The following is a 17,696-nucleotide window of genomic DNA, read 5'->3' as shown; positions in this document are numbered from 1 at the left end:
ATAACTTATAAGAAAGCTAAAGGATTTACTCAGGATAACCGTATAAGGTTAGATCTGTCTCGGTCGCTTTTTCGTTCGACTTTTTTTATTTTCTCCCAAATTAGTCATTATTTCAATAGGCTCTATGCAAAGCAGCCATATTGGAAAGAAATTGGGCCTCTTCTTACTTCCTTCACAGGTGTTACCAATGATACTAATGAAGGCTCTGTTCCATTCTGGTCAGGGTGCTGATATCGTGCATGTTGGCTCACTAGAAACACTCCATTTTGGTCCCCAAATGGCCCCTTATGGTGGGTATGTAACTCTGAGTGTGTACACTCTCAGAGTTATGGGGGTCCTTGAAAATAAGACAACCACTATGCCACACTAAATGGAACAGAGCCTTCATTAGTATCATTGGTAACACCTGTGAAGGAAGTAAGGAAGGGGCCCAATTCATTCCCAATATGGCTGCTGTGCATAGAGCCTATTCCAGTCTCAATATACTACATCAAGGCTGCTCCTTTTCACCTGACAGTGAGGGGTTTCACCATCAGGATGTAAGGCATGCAGAGGTACACACTATCCTTTAGTACATTGGTTCTCAAAGTGGGGTCCGGGGACCCCCAGGGGTCCCCAGCTAAATAGATAGTTAGGAACCAAATGGACCCTAATGGGTCTGTAACTCCGAGTGTACATATCATGATACAGGTGATGGTATTTCTGCTGGGCATTACTGCCTGACGCACCTCCAACAGTGCCTTTTGAGCAGATGTGCTGTGACACCTCACTGAACACCTCTATGGGCCTAAACGGGTCATCAGCTGGGGACCACCAGTGATCAACGATCAAACATTTGTACACTCTAAGAGTTAAATTAACATTGATTTTACAATATAAATTGGTGTCCCAGAGATATAAATGCCATTAAATGGGGGTCCGTAGCCTAATGCATATCAAACTGGGGGTCCTTGAAATTTAAATGGTCGAGAATCACTGCCAGAGCCGAGAATCATTGCTAGAGCCGTAAAAATCTTCTCTTATGGGGTCCCTGGCATATCTTTTCAAATGTGGGTCCGCAGGCTAATAAGTGTCAACTTAGGAGTCCGACATGAAAAAGTTTGAGAACCACTGCTTTAGTAGTTCCGCAACCAACAGGTGGCCTGACCAACATCTAGGAGTACTGGAGTAGCTAGTGTAGTGCAGCTCAGAGAGACCTCACCGCACAGCAACCCACCTATGAACGCACCAATTGTGTTAAAGGGATAGTTCACCCAAAAAAAACATTTTTTTTCTATTGATTAGTCACCCCATGGAGACTTGAATTCATGGATATTTTTTTTTGTTTTTGTCGCATTCCTAAGCCAATAATTTGATGACCAGCAGCGGTTCCGGTGGGAGAGACAAAGGAGACTTTTTGTGAACTAACTTTAATCGGAACCTTTGCCTGGTCAAACTGGATTCCCCGTGGAGGATTCGAAGCCTGTTGCTGCGAGCTGCATTCACACAGACAGGCAGTTGTATCTGCTACAGAAAGTTTGTATATGCTACAAAATCTACAAAGCTACAATCCAAGATGAGCTGGCTTCAACTGCATCTACAAAACGACGAAGCGTTGCTTACCATGTCCACCTTATCTCTCTTGACACAATTATTGCTTTGTAATAGGGGGGAAATAGATTAAAATAAAATATTGTTTTAACCCAAGACTTGTTGGACGCATGCTTGACGTCAACGAATGTGTTGATCAACACTTCAACAGACTTGGCAACAAATATACTTTGTCGCTTTGTATCTTTTGTGTGTGAACGCAGCATCAGTCTCAGTGATGAGTATGGGTGTTTCACACACCTTTTATATAAAACATAAAGGATGGACTTTTTAAATCCAATGTGGGTAAATAATCGTTTCAGACAGCTGATGAAGCACTAGCTAATGTGATAGAAGAACAAGTCAAATTAAGACAAGAACATTTAATTTATTGTATAAAGGAACATTTACAGAGTTAGGGAGGTAAGAATACTGACAACATCACCATGAAATGATGAAACCCAGCCCATCACTTCTGGGTGGCTATAGTAACAGACTAATAGATTAACTCAAACATTTGGTATTTATATAAATTAACAGAAACTAAACTGTTAGTAGTGACAGTATTGCAAAAGCTTACAGACAATCTCTCTCTCTGTCTGTGTGTGTGTGTGTGTGTGTGTGTGTGTGTGTGTGTGTGTGTGTGTGTGTGTGTGTGTGTGTGTGTGTGTGTGTGTGTGTGTGTGTGTGTGTGTGTGTGTGTGTGTGTGTGTGTGTGTGTGGGGTTCAGTCAGGTTTCAGACCATGTTGGCTTTTCCACTGAACTGGAATCAGTTTCCAACTGATGAAATCACTGGGACAAAAAAGTGTGCCTGTTCAATATATCTCTGCAGAACTATGCATTCAGTAGATCTCTATGACCCTGTTCAGTCGATCTCTACACATGACTGTGTAGAGTAGATCTCTGTAGAACAGTGTTCAGTAGATCTCTGTAGAACAGTGTTCAGTAGATCTCTATAGAACAGTGTTCAGTAGATCTCTATAGAACAGTGTTCAGTAGATCTCTATAGAACAGTGTTCAGTAGATCTCTATAGAACAGTGTTCAGTAGATCTCTCTAGAACACTGTTCAGTAGATCTCTGTAGAACAGTGTTCAGTAGATCTCTATAGAACAGTGTTCAGTAGATCTCTGTAGAACAGTGTTCAGTAGATCTCTAGAACAGTGTGTTCAGTAGATCTCTACAGAACATTGTGTTCAGTAGATCTCTATAGAACACAAGTGTTCAATAGCTCTATATAGAGCACAATGTTCAGTAGATCTCTACATGACTGTGTTCAGTAGATCTATATAGAGCACAATGTTCAGTAGATATCTACATGACTGTGTTCAGTAGATCCATATAGAGCACGGTGTTCAGTAGATCTCTACATGACTGTGTTCAGTAGATCTATATAGATCAGTGTTCAGTAGATCTCTACATGACTGTGTTCAGTAGATCTCTACATGACTGTGTTCAGTAGATCTATATAGATCAGTGTTCAGTAGATCTCTACATGACTGTGTTCAGTAGATCTCTACATGACTGTGTTCAGTAGATCTCTACATGACTGTGTTCAGTAGATCTATATAGAGCACTGTGTTCAGTAGATCTCTACATGACTGTGTTCAGTAGATCTCTACAAGACTGTGTTCAGTAGATCTCTACATGACTGTGTTCAGTAGATCTACATAGAGCACTGTGTTCAGTAATGAGTAGAGTTTGTCTTTACAGCAGACTGGTAACCAGTGTGGATGACACTGGTTACCAGTGTAAACCTGGGGGCGTGGCTTCATCACCTCCTGTTTAAACCAGGGCTGAACATTGCAATCATGGCTGTTAATCACATTCATTTATTTATTTCATAATACTGTTTTGGTCATTGTGCTTCTCTGTGTTATATCTTTGGTCAAATGGTATGTCATTTTATTGTAGGGCTGCAACAACCGATTATTCTATCCATTACTTTTACACATTACTTGAAGTGTTTAAATATATATATAAAAAAAATTCATATACGAATCCATTAACAATATAAGCCCTAATTTACACAATGTCGGACAACAATATTGTGCAAAAATAGTCAAAACAGCCCATCTACGAGCTTGTAGATGGGCTGTTTCCATGAATATGAAAATGATTTACATGTTTATTTATCGATTATCGATTTTAATAATCAATGAAGTCGATTAGTTCCATTAACTGTTGCACCCCTTTTTTATTGTTCCTCTGTGAGCATGACGGATGCAGAGATGAGTCGTACAATGTTCTAGTTATTATATAAAGGCCACAATCCATACGTTTCATGACCTCTCCCGATGCGAGAGGTCATTTGCAATTGTTAACACCAGAGATTCCAACCCTCTTTATTCATTTGATTAAAGCCGGCTGCAGATTATTAAACCTGCGCTGTGAGCTTGTAGATCATGTGTTTTTGGCGTAGAGGCAAAAAAAAAAAGGGGGATCAAGTGTTAGACCTCTGGTCAAGCATATCGGGTTTAAGTGGTTACATCATTAAAAAGCGGTTTATCCGCACTCACAAAATAACTTTCACAGCTTCTTTTGACCCATTAAGACCGGGAACGCATTTTTGTGTAATTTTTTGATTTCTTTCGCTATTCAAAAATAGCAGATCTACAAGCTCATAGCGCAGCACCGAGTGCCGCGCTATGAGCTTGTATATCTGCTATTTTTGAAGATTTGTGCAAATCTTTGAATATATATATATATATTTTTTTTAAATTACTCGCTTCTGGGGGTCCCTGGAACAACATATTTTGAAATGGGGGTCCGTGGCCAAATACATATAATTTTGGGGGTCCTTGAAATGGAAACAGTTTGAGAACCACTGATATAGCAACAATAGTTTTTCAGACATTTGTTAAGACATTTGAAATGTTAGCTGTAAAAAACAGATATTCAAAGATTTGCACAAATGTTCACGATAAAAAATAATAATAGCAGATCTACAAGCTCATAGCACGGCACTAAAATGACACAGATTGCGTACCCAGGCTTAATGGGTTAATACGTCACAGCAGCAATCAGAAATAGACGTGTTTGGCGCTGATGTAAGGAGATATACTGTACCATAAAGATTGGTTAAAATTACGTTTTTCATTAAAACATGTTCCAAATGCTAGTGTGATGGAGAAAAGACCAGGGTAATATGCAGCGGCTGACCAAATCAAGATGCTTGAAGCAAACTGCCAAGTTTCATAAAAAAATCACAATTTATTCATTCTGATGAATTGTGCAGCCCCAGTTTAAATGAACTGCTCCGTAACGTGAGAGGGTCATGGGGTCACTGACCCCTGTACCTGCTCACATCAGAAAAAATGAGTGATGGGTCAAAAAGGTCAAATCAGGACATTTCCTGTTCTGGTCTGATCCAACTGGCCCCCTGATTGGTTAAGAAGACAGCCCCTGGGGTCAACGAGCGAGTGTTTGAATCAATGACAACACATATAGAAAAGAAAAAAAAAAATCACACAATTCTAAACAAAAAGACAAAGAGAAAAAGTGGAATCAGTCAACCAATCAGCTGTGAGACTGGCAGAGGGGGCGGGGTTAATGGTCAGTCTGTGCGGGTAGAAGAAGGGGGAGGAGTATGGAGGGGTGGGGCCAAAAGCTCTGGGGGAGTGGTCTTGGTACGGCCAATGCCGACAGGTCTTACAAACAAACAAACGCACGCATACAATCTCACACACACACACACACACACACACACACGCACAAAGGCGCACACGCACACACAAACACACACACACACACACACGCAGACAGTATAGTTTCACATGATTCCGTTGGTGAGGTACTGGAAGCCGTCGTATAGTTTAGTTGTGATGGAGCGCATGGATCCGTCCACCAGCTGGTCCACCAGCAGCTGGAGCTGCTCCTCCGTCAGGCTCATGTGGAAGCGCTCCTTCAGGCCCCGCATGGTGCTGCTGCCGTGGAAACAGGGAAGCTGGGAGCCTGACCAAACACGTTCAAACACAAAGTACACACGTTATTAATGGGGCTACGCAATCAAACAAACCCATGAATCAACATTCATATGATTACATTTATTGTTCCTTTTTTTGTTTCTATGAATTCATGTTTATTTTGTATTCCTGAACCGTATACTTGTATCTTATCATGCATTGTATGCCATTACCTTTTCAATAAAGCCTCGTTTCCAGTGTCTCTACCCAATCCAGTACAATGCGATTCACCATATTCACACGGCGGCCATTTTGCTATTAAGACCTGAGGCGATTCTAGAAATGTCTTCTAAATCCTATTATTATTATTTTCTTTTCACAAATTTTCAAAAATAGCAGATCTACATCTTCTACAAGCTCATAGCGCGGCACTCGGTGCCGCGGTATGAGCTTGTATATCTGCTATTTTTGAATAGCCATAGAAATCTTAAAGTGACACAGATGCGTTCCAGGTCTTAATAGTTAAAGCAGGGGTGGGCCACTTTGATGATGGGGAGAGGGCCACTATATTTCCACACTCACTCCAGAGGGCCACATTGCTTCGTTCATTAATGCCGTACTTCGCCATTGTATGTCACACAACAGTAGCAAAAATAGCCGATCTACGTGCTCAAGACGCGTTTTGAGCTTGTAGATCTGCTATTTTTGCTGTTTTTGAATTGGAATCCAGATTTCTTTTGTGCTATTTTTTAACTCATTGACTGCCAGGGTTTATTCCTAATGTACTCACCCCTGTGCCAGCGATTTGCTTCATTCAAATAAATTGTCTGAGTGCGGTTTTAAACACATACGACAAATCTGCCAGTAGAGAGCAGCAAATAGACACCTTGATCAGCTCGCTGACTCGCTCGCCCCCCCCCCCCCCCCCCCAACAGAGTCAAACAGTCAAATACGTCAAACCGGATGTGACGCGTTCTCAGATTCTCCGATCGGCCAAAAGTACGATGTGATACACGACGGCGATGACTGTTCGTCACCCAGACTATAGATTATAGAAGTGGAGCGCTCGGTTTTTTATACCGTGTGAAAAAACGTGTTTTTCCCTATTCTGGCCGAAAATGACTGGGAAAAAAAAAGAAAACCGGAAACGGAATCTGCGTCATAAAACCGGATGGGTATGTGATAAATACAGTGTATATTTGTAGGTTAACAGTATATACGGTACATACATGTAATTGTTAGTGTTATAACTGGCGATGTGACTATTCTCAGGTTTGAATGGATGCATTGGTAGGCAGGTTTCTGAACTGTCTACTCTACAGCCCACCTCTGAGATAGAGCCAGAGGACAGAAATGGTATCATGAGCATTAGAGAGAAAGTTGGACCAATTATATGAAGATAAGGTTGAACATGCTCCTTTAACCTCTTAAACCCTATACTTCTAGTATAGTTGACGGGAGTCCTCCAGGACTCTATACTAGGCCCCGTTCTGTTTCTCGCATCATATTTGCGGGTTGGGAAGAAGGCATTATTTCATTAACTTAACACATTGAGTTCTGACCACTACGCCATCCAGCTGCTACCTGCCTACAAACAGAGGCTAAAAAGGGAGCCGGTCATTGAGAAGGAAATCCGAATCTGGTCTGAGGACACAGACGCTATGCTACAATCCTGCTTCTACCAGACTGACTGGGGGATGTTTAAGAACGCCGCTGGGAATAACATCAACGAACTCTCAGACTCAGTCACTGGCTTTATCAGTAAGTGCATAGATGACATAGTCCCAAAAAAGACAGTTCGGATCTATCCCAATCAGAAACCATGGATGGACAGCGGAGTACGTGCACATCTGCATGAACGGGATGCTGGTTTCAAATCTGGCGACGTGAAAACGCGCAACACGACGCGCGCGGCCCTAAACAGCGCCATCAGGAAGGCGAAAAAGGCCTACACAAAAAAGATGCAAGACAAACTCAGCAATGGCGACATCAGGAGCACATGGCAGGCGGTACACACCTTGACAGACTGCAAAACAAGAACCAGAAGCGAGGTGAACCCGCCTGCCTCCCTCCCCAACGAACTGAACACTTTCTACGGCCGGTTTGAGATCAGCCCCAACCGCGGCAGCCAAGCGGGGCCATCAGCAGCACCAGCAGAGGAAAACCCTCTAACCATCTCGGAGAGAGAAGTGCGTACAGCCTTCGCACGGGTCAACATCCACAAGGCAGCCGGACCTGATGGGATTCCAGGCCGGGTCCTTAAGGCATGTGCAGACCAGCTGGCGGGTGTCTTCGCTGACATCTTTAACCTCTCCCTCTCCCAGGCTGTGGTCCTGCAGGGTTCAAAATGTCAACCATTGTGCCCATTCCCAAAAAGGCCAAAGTGACATGCCTGAACGACTGGAGACCTGTCGCTCTCACCCCGATCGTCAGCAAGTGCTTCGAGAAACTGGTGAGGGAATACATCAGCTCCACGCTACCTGCCTCGCTGGATCCGTGGCAGTATGCATACCGCAAAAACAGATCCACCGACGACGCTATTGCCATGGCTCTCCACACCGTCCTCTCGCACATGGACAACAAGCTGCTGAAGGACAAATATGTACGTATGCTGTTCGTGGACTACAGCTCAGCATTCAACACCATTGTCCCAGCAATACTTGACAAAAAGCTCAGAGACCTAGGGCTACACCCAAGCATGTGCGACTGGATACAGGACTTCTTGTCCAACCGACATCAGGTGGTGAGAATGGGCAGCATCACATCCGACCCCCTGACCCTCAACACCGGAGCACCCCAGCGATGCGTGCTGAGCCCTCTCCTCTACTCCCTGTACACGTATGACTGCACAGCCACACATGTCTCCAACACCATCATAAAGTACGCGGACGACACGACAGTGATAGGCCGAATCGTCAACAACGACGAGTCTGACTATAGAGAGGAGATCAACTCACTGGCACGCTGGTGCAGGGAGAACAACCTCTCTCTTAACGTCGACAAGACCAAAGAACTGATCGTGGACTTCAGGAGGCCGCGGAGAGACCATGTGAGACCATATCACTGTTTAACGTAAACCGTTCTAACTACAACAATGGAGGTCCGTTTGACACGTGGTTTTCACTGGTAGAAACAGGGAGATCTGGGCGATGTTTACAAACAGTGCAGAGCTCAATCTTAAGGATTTTAACAAGGTCTATGGCGACGTGAAAAAAACAAAAAAACAACAATAAAACGTTGGCACTGGTGAGTACATTATGAGATTAACCTCTGGCATGGAATGTGTTAATGGGTTAAACCATAAATACCCGCTCACCAAGAGAGCACACGCGGTAGTCCTTTTTTTCTCTTTCCAAAAATTGTATGTTCTGGTTTGGATGTAGCTGAAAATTGCTATACTGTAGCGCACCACATAATAATGCTATTTGCCATCTTGTGATATATGTGAATAACGTTTCGGTCGTATAGACCTTCCCTCAGGCATCATCAATGTCACTGTAAGTGCTAATATACAGAGACAAATACCCCCAAAGGAGAGAGGACCAAATGATCATTCATTATTATTACTGTTACCTTGTTGCATAATCTCTACTATCCCAATGACTTTGTCCATGTGTTTTCTAGCTGCTATGAGTCCTTGCAGCATCAACATCTTATAGTAGTTAAACATGTCTCCATCCTGTCCCCCCATCACCTGCAACACAACACAAGAGAATATGGTCTTAAACATGTCCCCCATCACCTGCAACACAACATGGTCTTAAACATGTCCCCATCACCTGCAACACAACACAACACAATATGGTGTCATAGTAGTTAAACATGTCTAAATCCTGTCCCACATTACATGAAAAACACAACACACAACATGGTCTTACAAATAATAATAATAATAATAATATATTATGTCAAGACAGACTCACGTCAACAAACTCGGCTGTCAATTTGAAGGCCGACGTCTCAAACCCGAGGTTCCGAGGAGAACTGGACAGAATGAAGCCAAAGTCTATATGGATGATGTGTCCCTCGGCGTCCAATAGGATGTTCCCATTGTGCCTGACACACAGAGGGGGCGGGGCATAGAGACAGACAGACAGACAGACAGATCAATGTGACATACTTTGAAATGCAGTTCATGACTTTTAAAGGGATAGTTCACCCAAAAACTTACTTGGACTAGGACTAGCACATTCAACCTCGTGTTACAACTAGCAGTATTACCAAACAGACAGATAGATCAGACAGACAGGTACCTGTCTTTGACCTGCAGCAGGTAGCAGATCAGACTGTAACCCGCACAGCTTTGGACAAAGTTCCTCTGAGCACACAGGAAGTTCTCTGTGGTGTGAGTGCCGTGCTCCTGCAGGAAGTAATCTAACATAGACATCTGACTCTGTTTCTTCACCTGCAAGACACAAACCACACCGTTAAGAGTGTGTGTGTGTGTGTGTGTGTGTGTGTGTGTGTGTGTGTGTGTGTGTGTGTGTGTGTGTGTGTGTGTGTGTGTGCGTGCGTGCGTGCGTGCGTGCGTGCGTGCGTGCGTGCGTGCGTGCGTGCGTGCGTGCGTGCGTGCGTGCGTTCAGTCACCTGGTGTATAGAAACAGCGTTGACTACAGGTTCTATCATTCCACTGTCTGATGACAACACCAGGATCTTATAAGGTTTAATCCACAGAGGAAGTCTCTCCTGCTGCCAGATGCTCTGAGAACAAACACACACATTTAGCATTTAGTCATATTCACATGGATTCTGTCGTATAAACACTGTAGTTGATTGTATTCCATATTTTGTGAAACAGCACATGTAAAGACATCAAAACCATCAGTCTAGGAGGACTGGTAAAGCAGGTTAATTATTAGAATAGTATTGTCTCAGAGGAGGACTCTGGACAGTTCAGAAACCTGCCTAGCAGTGACGTCATTGGTAGGAAGGTTTAGTGATTTCAAACAATTTCAAACCTTTGATTTCATTTTTATTGATGCAAGAACAATGGCATCTGTTTCATTGCGCTAACTTTTCTGGAAGAGAAAGGCTGTAGTTTCTATTAACACAAATTCAATCCTACCTACAGTATTGCATACATACATATTATTGTACTGGGTCTAAAAGTGATGTCCGGGTTGCTTGAGGGGGTTCCAAATGGACCCTTACAGGTGTATAACTCTGAGAGTGTACAAATGGAACCATTTGGTTCCATGTGTACACTCTCGGTGTACAAATAGTAGCTATGGTGGCCCTTGAAATGAATAAGAAAACCACTGACAGACAGTGTGGTAAAACCAGTTCCGGAAACGGTTCCAAACGTGATGCAACCGATTCCGGTTCCTCAATGTTGAATCCGGTTCCTCCGATTCCTCCGGTTCTGGATCCCAAACCCTCGTAGTACAGTACGTACTAGTTGTATATTAAGTGTATATCAGTAGTACAGTACGTACTAGTTGTATATTAAGTGTATATCAGTAGTGTGAGGCTAGGGCTGTACCTGTAGCTGTTGTAGGACCTGATAGGCCAGCAGTTCCTGTCTGAGGTCATCTCCACATTTAACAATAACAGAGAGCAGTCTCCAGGTTGGCATGTGACCGTACGGAGAACCTTCTCTGATACGCCTGGAAACACACACAAATACAACTATTACAATGCTGCTCTACCGCACAATACTATACAATACTACACACTTCTACAAACAAGTAAGACACGCGAACATGCAAAAAAAATAATAATAATAATGAAAAAAAGATATAAAAAAAACTCTGCGTTAAAAGGAGCATCTTAGAAAAATACAAATTCACAAAAAAAAAACTTTGAATGTTTTTGAACAATTCAACAAAGTGTTTGAAGTGCCTGTTTCACCCACTTCCGGGGGGCGGAGCCAAAATCCGAGCCCGAAGTATTTGTCCGTAGACCCCCACTTAGGGGGGGTTGAAAAAGTTTCGGAGCGATTCGGGCACTTTTCATTTAACATGGGGTTTCAATGGGGAGTTTTTAGGAGCCTTCTCCGAGGCGTGGCTTCCAGGGGAAGGGGCGGGCTTAAACGCAACCTTGACAGGTGTGTTCAGTTTTGAAAGACCTTTCATTTGATGTATGGTACGTCTAAATTACGTACGAGATTTACTTATCTCAGAGGGGCTGCACACAGGCAGTGCACAGAATACTGCACACAGATACACAGACCCACAACCTGAGCACGGTTTCATAGTAAGCTCCACTTGCGCGGAGGCAAGCTCACAAGCTCATGGCGCGGCACTCGGTGCCACGCCATGAGCTTGTATATCTACTATTTTTGAATAGCCAAAGAAATCTTAAGTGACACAGATGCGTTCCAGGTCTTAATGGGTTAAACCCATTTTTCAGTAATTTTTTTTCATAGTTACTGCACTTTGGCTTTGTACTTTTCATGTGAAGGACCCCCAAAATTATACATATTTGGCTGCGGACCCCCATCTCATATTTTGTGACAGTGACCTCCAGAAGCAAAGATTTGTTGGCTTTAAAACATATCTACAAGCTCATAGTGCGGCACTCGCGCTATGAGCTTGTTGCGAACGCAGCGCAAGGAGGCGCGCCGAAGGCGCGCCGAAGGCGCGCCTCCGCGCAAGTGGAGCTTACTATGAAACCGTGCTCGGGTTGTGTCTCTGTGTGCACTGCCTGTGTGCAGCTCCTCTGAGATAAGTAAATGTCCAATTTAGACGTACCATACATCAAATGAAAGGTCTTTGAAAACTGAACACACCTGTCAAGGTTGCGTTTAAGCCCGCCCCTTCCCCCGGAAGCCACGCCCCGGAGAAGGCTCCTAAAAACTCCCCATTGAAACCCCATGTTAAATGAAAAGTGCCCGAATCGCTCCGAAACTTTTTCTACCCCCCCTAAGTGGGGGTCTACGAACAAATACTTCGGGCTCGGATTTTGGCTCCGCCCCCCGGAAGTGGGTGAAACAGGCACTTCAAACACTTTGTTGAATTGTTCAAAAACATTCAAAGTTTTTTTTTTGTCAATTTGTATTTTTCTAAGATGCTCCTTTTAACGCAGATTTTTATTGTATTTTAAAAAAAAATAATTATTGGTTACTTTTTTTTAAATATTTTTTTTTCATATTTATTTTACTTTTTTTGCGTTCGCTTCCCGCGTTCGCGCGTCTTACTTGTATATCTGATATTTTTTAATAGCCAAAGTATAACATAATGGTTAAAGTGGTAAAAATGATTGTGACGCTAATTTAGTAACCAATTGGCATCCTTAGCCTTGAATTATACTTGGTTGCGTGCCATGTCAGGCACCGAAAATAGCAGAGCTTGTAGATTTACTATTTTAGGTGGGCTTTTAAGTATAAATCACCCTTAACCACATGTTGTCACCTCATTTTCTCCTCCCAGGGCTCTTTGAGGGCCACAGCTGACGGGTCCTCGGGGTCTCTCTTAAAGGACGTAGGGGGATGTGCCAACTGTTCTGATAGACGCCGCCTGAAACACAGACACACACACACACACACACACACACACACACACACACACACACACACACACACACACACACACACACACACACACACACACACACACACACACACACACACACACACACACACACACACACACACACACACACACATACATGGTTAACACACATACAGTACGTGTACCCACACAATTTGATAGTTGAGAGGCTGAATCTGATTCTACTAGTCTTTATATTTGGTTACTGCCAAGATTGACTTCCTTGGTTTGCGAGATTAGCCCCGAACACACACATGGACACCTCTTATAGACGCTCCCTAAGAGCCATGGCGTAAAAAATAAAGGACAAATTGTGAAAAATATTCAGGGACTGACTTCCTTGATCTAATGTCAATGTGCAAAAGCAATGTGGTGCTGATCTGTGTAGTTGTTTCTGAGATAAGCCGTGGACAGACAGACAGACACAAACATTTGGGTTACATTATACTTAATACATTACAGCCAGACCAACACTCTTCTGGATGGCTTGCCAATAGCTCTCTTAATACCAAAAGAAAAACAAAAGGATTATTACTCACAATATTTCTTATTTTTCGGGGGTCCAAAAAAGGACAGCAGATTGAGCTGCCTGTTCATGTTGTCATGATATTTTATAGTTAATATTTAAAAAGGTACGTATCAATATATGGACGTTGTAGGGTGGCAGTGGAGATTAAGGGCTTGTTGTGATGCCACCCACTGACCAGCTGCCGACAGTGGTGGAAAAAGTACTTAAGTAAAAGTATCAATACTGCAATGCAGAAGTACTCTGTTACAAGTAAAAGTCCGGAATAACACATTTACTTGAGTAAAAGTACAAAAGTATTGGTATCAAAATGTACTTAAAGTACCAAAAGTAAAAGTACTAAAATGTTTGAAAATAGCCGATCCACAAGCTCACAACGCGACGCGTTGTGAGCTTGTAGATCTGCTATTTTCAAATAGCCTAGGTATAAAATAGGTCTAAAGTGGTTAATGTATGTTTTATAATGTAATCATTTATCTCTGCAAAGTAACTAGTTACTAAAGTTTTCAAATAATTGTAGTGGAGTAAAAGTACAATATTTGCCTCTGAGATGTAGTGGAGTAGAAGTAAAAGTATAGACAATTGGATATACTCCAGTTAATAAGTAAAAGTACCTCAACATTTTACTTAAGTATAGTACTTGAGTAAATGTACTTAGTTTCCACTGGCTGCCAACCAGTTCAGTTCAACTGATGTTTTTAAGTCGAGGTTTGTGAAGTGAGCTTGTTTAGCCAGTAGATGGTGCTGATGCCCTATTCAACTACCCTAGCCCTTGGCTTAAAGGGATATTTCACTTTCAAAAAAACTTTGGGTCATTTTATTGTCTACTCAGGCTTTTGTGAGCCCCCCAGACTGTTTTTAAGTTGCTTGATTTAGTATTTAGATATTTGATATTCATTTTGTCAGACACGCCCCCTTCCTATAAAAACCCATTATAACATGTTAGATTCATCAAAAATACCCGTCCTTGGTTCTGGTGACTCACCCTGCCCTCCTAATACGCGAGGGGGCCGTGTTTTTCTATTACTTTTTTCTTTTCTTTTTTTTTTTTCTTCTTTTTTTGTATAGATTTTTTTTAAATTTCCCAAATTTTTTTTTAAAATATTGTGTGTGTATATATAGTATATATGTGTATAATATAATATGTATATGTATAATACATATTATACATATACATATATAATACATAATAGTGACCCCCGGGGGGGGGGTGTTAACACATTTGAGAACCAACTTTTAAAAAAAAAGTGGAGGGGACATGTTGTCCGTTCCTTCCGTCCCACCCAGACATTTTGCACCCTAACTTTGCACCTGTACGATAATAACTCAATATTTTATATCATTTATATTATGATAAATAGGGGCGGAAATCGCTAGGTACCTGACGATTCCGATTCAGAGGGCTACGATTCGATTATATTCCGAATATTGCGATTATTTTATTGCGATTTGCGATGCATTGTGAATCTTGCGATTAATTTACTTCCATTATCTTTTATTGATAATAAAAACAAATGGAAGAGATGTGTCACTGTCAACTGGAAGGTTATATTTGCCAACATCAACAATTGCAGAAAACCAACAAGAAAATATTTTGTAAAATAATACAGATAATACAAAGGCTTCTCAATATTCTGATGACCAACCAAAATCTGGCTGCTGCTCTATGCAATTAGCGATATGATGAAAAAATTAATAAATCATTTAAAAATAATAATAGATTTTTTACATTTGTGAATCGATTCATAATTGTCCATTTCAGCATCGCGATTAATCTAATCAATGTTATTTTCTTGTAGCTTGTAGATCTGCTATTTTCAAATAGCCTAGGTATAAAATAGGTCTAAAGTGGTTAATGTATGTTTTATAATGTAATCATTTATCTCTGCAAAGTAACTAGTTACTAAAGTTTTCAAATAATTGTAGTGGAGTAAAAGTACAATATTTGCCTCTGAGATGTAGTGGAGTAGAAGTAAAAGTATAGACAATTGGATATACTCCAGTTAATAAGTAAAAGTACCTCAACATTTTACTTAAGTATAGTACTTGAGTAAATGTACTTAGTTTCCACTGGCTGCCAACCAGTTCAGTTCAACTGATGTTTTTAAGTCGAGGTTTGTGAAGTGAGCTTGTTTAGCCAGTAGATGGTGCTGATGCCCTATTCAACTACCCTAGCCCTTGGCTTAAAGGGATATTTCACTTTCAAAAAAACTTTGGGTCATTTTATTGTCTACTCAGGCTTTTGTGAGCCCCCCAGACTGTTTTTAAGTTGCTTGATTTAGTATTTAGATATTTGATATTCATTTTGTCAGACACGCCCCCTTCCTATAAAAACCCATTATAACATGTTAGATTCATCAAAAATACCCGTCCTTGGTTCTGGTGACTCACCCTGCCCTCCTAATACGCGAGGGGGCCGTGTTTTTCTATTACTTTTTTCTTTTCTTTTTTTTTTTTCTTCTTTTTTTGTATAGATTTTTTTTAAATTTCCCAAATTTTTTTTTTAAATATTGTGTGTGTATATATAGTATATATGTGTATAATATAATATGTATATGTATAATACATATTATACATATACATATATAATACATAATAGTGACCCCCGGGGGGGGGGTGTTAACACATTTGAGAACCAACTTTTAAAAAAAAAGTGGAGGGGACATGTTGTCCGTTCCTTCCGTCCCACCCAGACATTTTGCACCCTAACTTTGCACCTGTACGATAATAACTCAATATTTTATATCATTTATATTATGATAAATAGGGGCGGAAATCGCTAGGTACCTGACGATTCCGATTCAGAGGGCTACGATTCGATTATATTCCGAATATTGCGATTATTTTATTGCGATTTGCGATGCATTGTGAATCTTGCGATTAATTTACTTCCATTATCTTTTATTGATAATAAAAACAAATGGAAGAGATGTGTCACTGTCAACTGGAAGGTTATATTTGCCAACATCAACAATTGCAGAAAACCAACAAGAAAATATTTTGTAAAATAATACAGATAATACAAAGGCTTCTCAATATTCTGATGACCAACCAAAATCTGGCTGCTGCTCTATGCAATTAGCGATATGATGAAAAAATTAATAAATCATTTAAAAATAATAATAGATTTTTTACATTTGTGAATCGATTCATAATTGTCCATTTCAGCATCGCGATTAATCTAATCAATGTTATTTTCCACCCTAATGATAAATGTCTTGTTGAAATGAATGAACGATATAGAAACAAATTGGGCGATTTGAACTGAAGACCTGATGTTAGCCAGTTAACACATTGACTGCCAGAGTTTATTCATAATGTACTCACCCCTGTGCCATTAATTTTTTTGTTTTGTAATTTTTTTGTTTTGTAATTTTTCATTCAAACACATTCTCTGATTGTGTTGTCAAGCACCTACGATTGTTCCACCAGTAGAGAGCAGCACATCCAAACATTGATCACCTCGCTTGCCCCCTCCCAAACAGGCCCACGTCATATCCAGTCATTCAAAGGATGTGACGTTTTCGACAATTCCCGGCCCGCTGATCGGCCTAAAAACGATGTGATACACTACGACGATGACTGTTAGTCACCCGGACCAAAGAAAATAGAAGTTGAGCTGTCCGTTTGTCTTTTATACCGTGTGAAAAACCGTGTTTTTCCTTATTCTGGCCGAAAATCACTGGAGAAAAACAACGTGACCCGGAAATGATTTTTTTTTTTACATCCGGCTCCGGGTGAGTGTGACGTAAGTGGAAAACGAAAGTGTTGATGAGAAATAAACACAGCCGTGCGATCACAGATTAAACAATGAAAATTCAAAAGAACGCATCAATGCGATCCTGGCACTCAAGCGATGGATTTGAAAGAACGCATCGATGCGATCTTGGCACTGTATGTGTTAAGGTGTGTGTGCGCGTGTGTGTGTGTGAGAACAACACGTACCTGATATCTCCTGCTGCGATGAAGATAGGCTCTTTGTTTTCCAGACTGGTGATGCTGTCCACTGAAAACTGGCTGATGTTATCACAGCTATTAGTGTGAAGCTCTGTGAGCTATGGACACACACACACACACACACACACACACACACACACACGGTTAGATAGTAGGATTCGCTTTATGTATGTAGTGGTGCAGCAGTTGATCAAATGAATCTATTTAATCAATCGATAAAAAATTTATAAAAAAAATGATAAAAAATTGA

General features: G+C 41.3%; 1 protein-coding gene across 1 annotated transcript in view; it reads right to left on the bottom strand.

Moving 5' to 3' along the window:
• Positions 1–2,928: 2,928 nt before the first annotated feature.
• pi4kb (phosphatidylinositol 4-kinase, catalytic, beta) overlaps positions 2,929–17,696 on the bottom strand; it is a 35,390-nt gene continuing 20,622 nt past the window's right edge. The window contains exons 6-13 of the mRNA XM_080425642.1: positions 17,435–17,544; positions 12,826–12,930; positions 10,956–11,079; positions 10,061–10,174; positions 9,727–9,878; positions 9,397–9,529; positions 9,047–9,167; positions 2,929–5,522 (exon numbers count right to left, since the gene is read on the bottom strand). Of these exons, the coding sequence (XP_080281768.1) occupies positions 5,341–5,522; positions 9,047–9,167; positions 9,397–9,529; positions 9,727–9,878; positions 10,061–10,174; positions 10,956–11,079; positions 12,826–12,930; positions 17,435–17,544 (1,041 nt within the window). The 3' untranslated portion in view covers positions 2,929–5,340. The remainder of the gene's footprint in view (positions 5,523–9,046; positions 9,168–9,396; positions 9,530–9,726; positions 9,879–10,060; positions 10,175–10,955; positions 11,080–12,825; positions 12,931–17,434; positions 17,545–17,696) is intronic.

This window comes from Gymnoscopelus braueri, assembly GCF_963280865.1.
Source record: "Gymnoscopelus braueri genome assembly, chromosome: 4".
NCBI classification, from domain to species: domain Eukaryota; kingdom Metazoa; phylum Chordata; class Actinopteri; order Myctophiformes; family Myctophidae; genus Gymnoscopelus; species Gymnoscopelus braueri.
The sequence above is the reverse complement of the archived record's forward strand: the minus strand, read 5'-3'. Positions and strand labels throughout refer to the sequence as shown.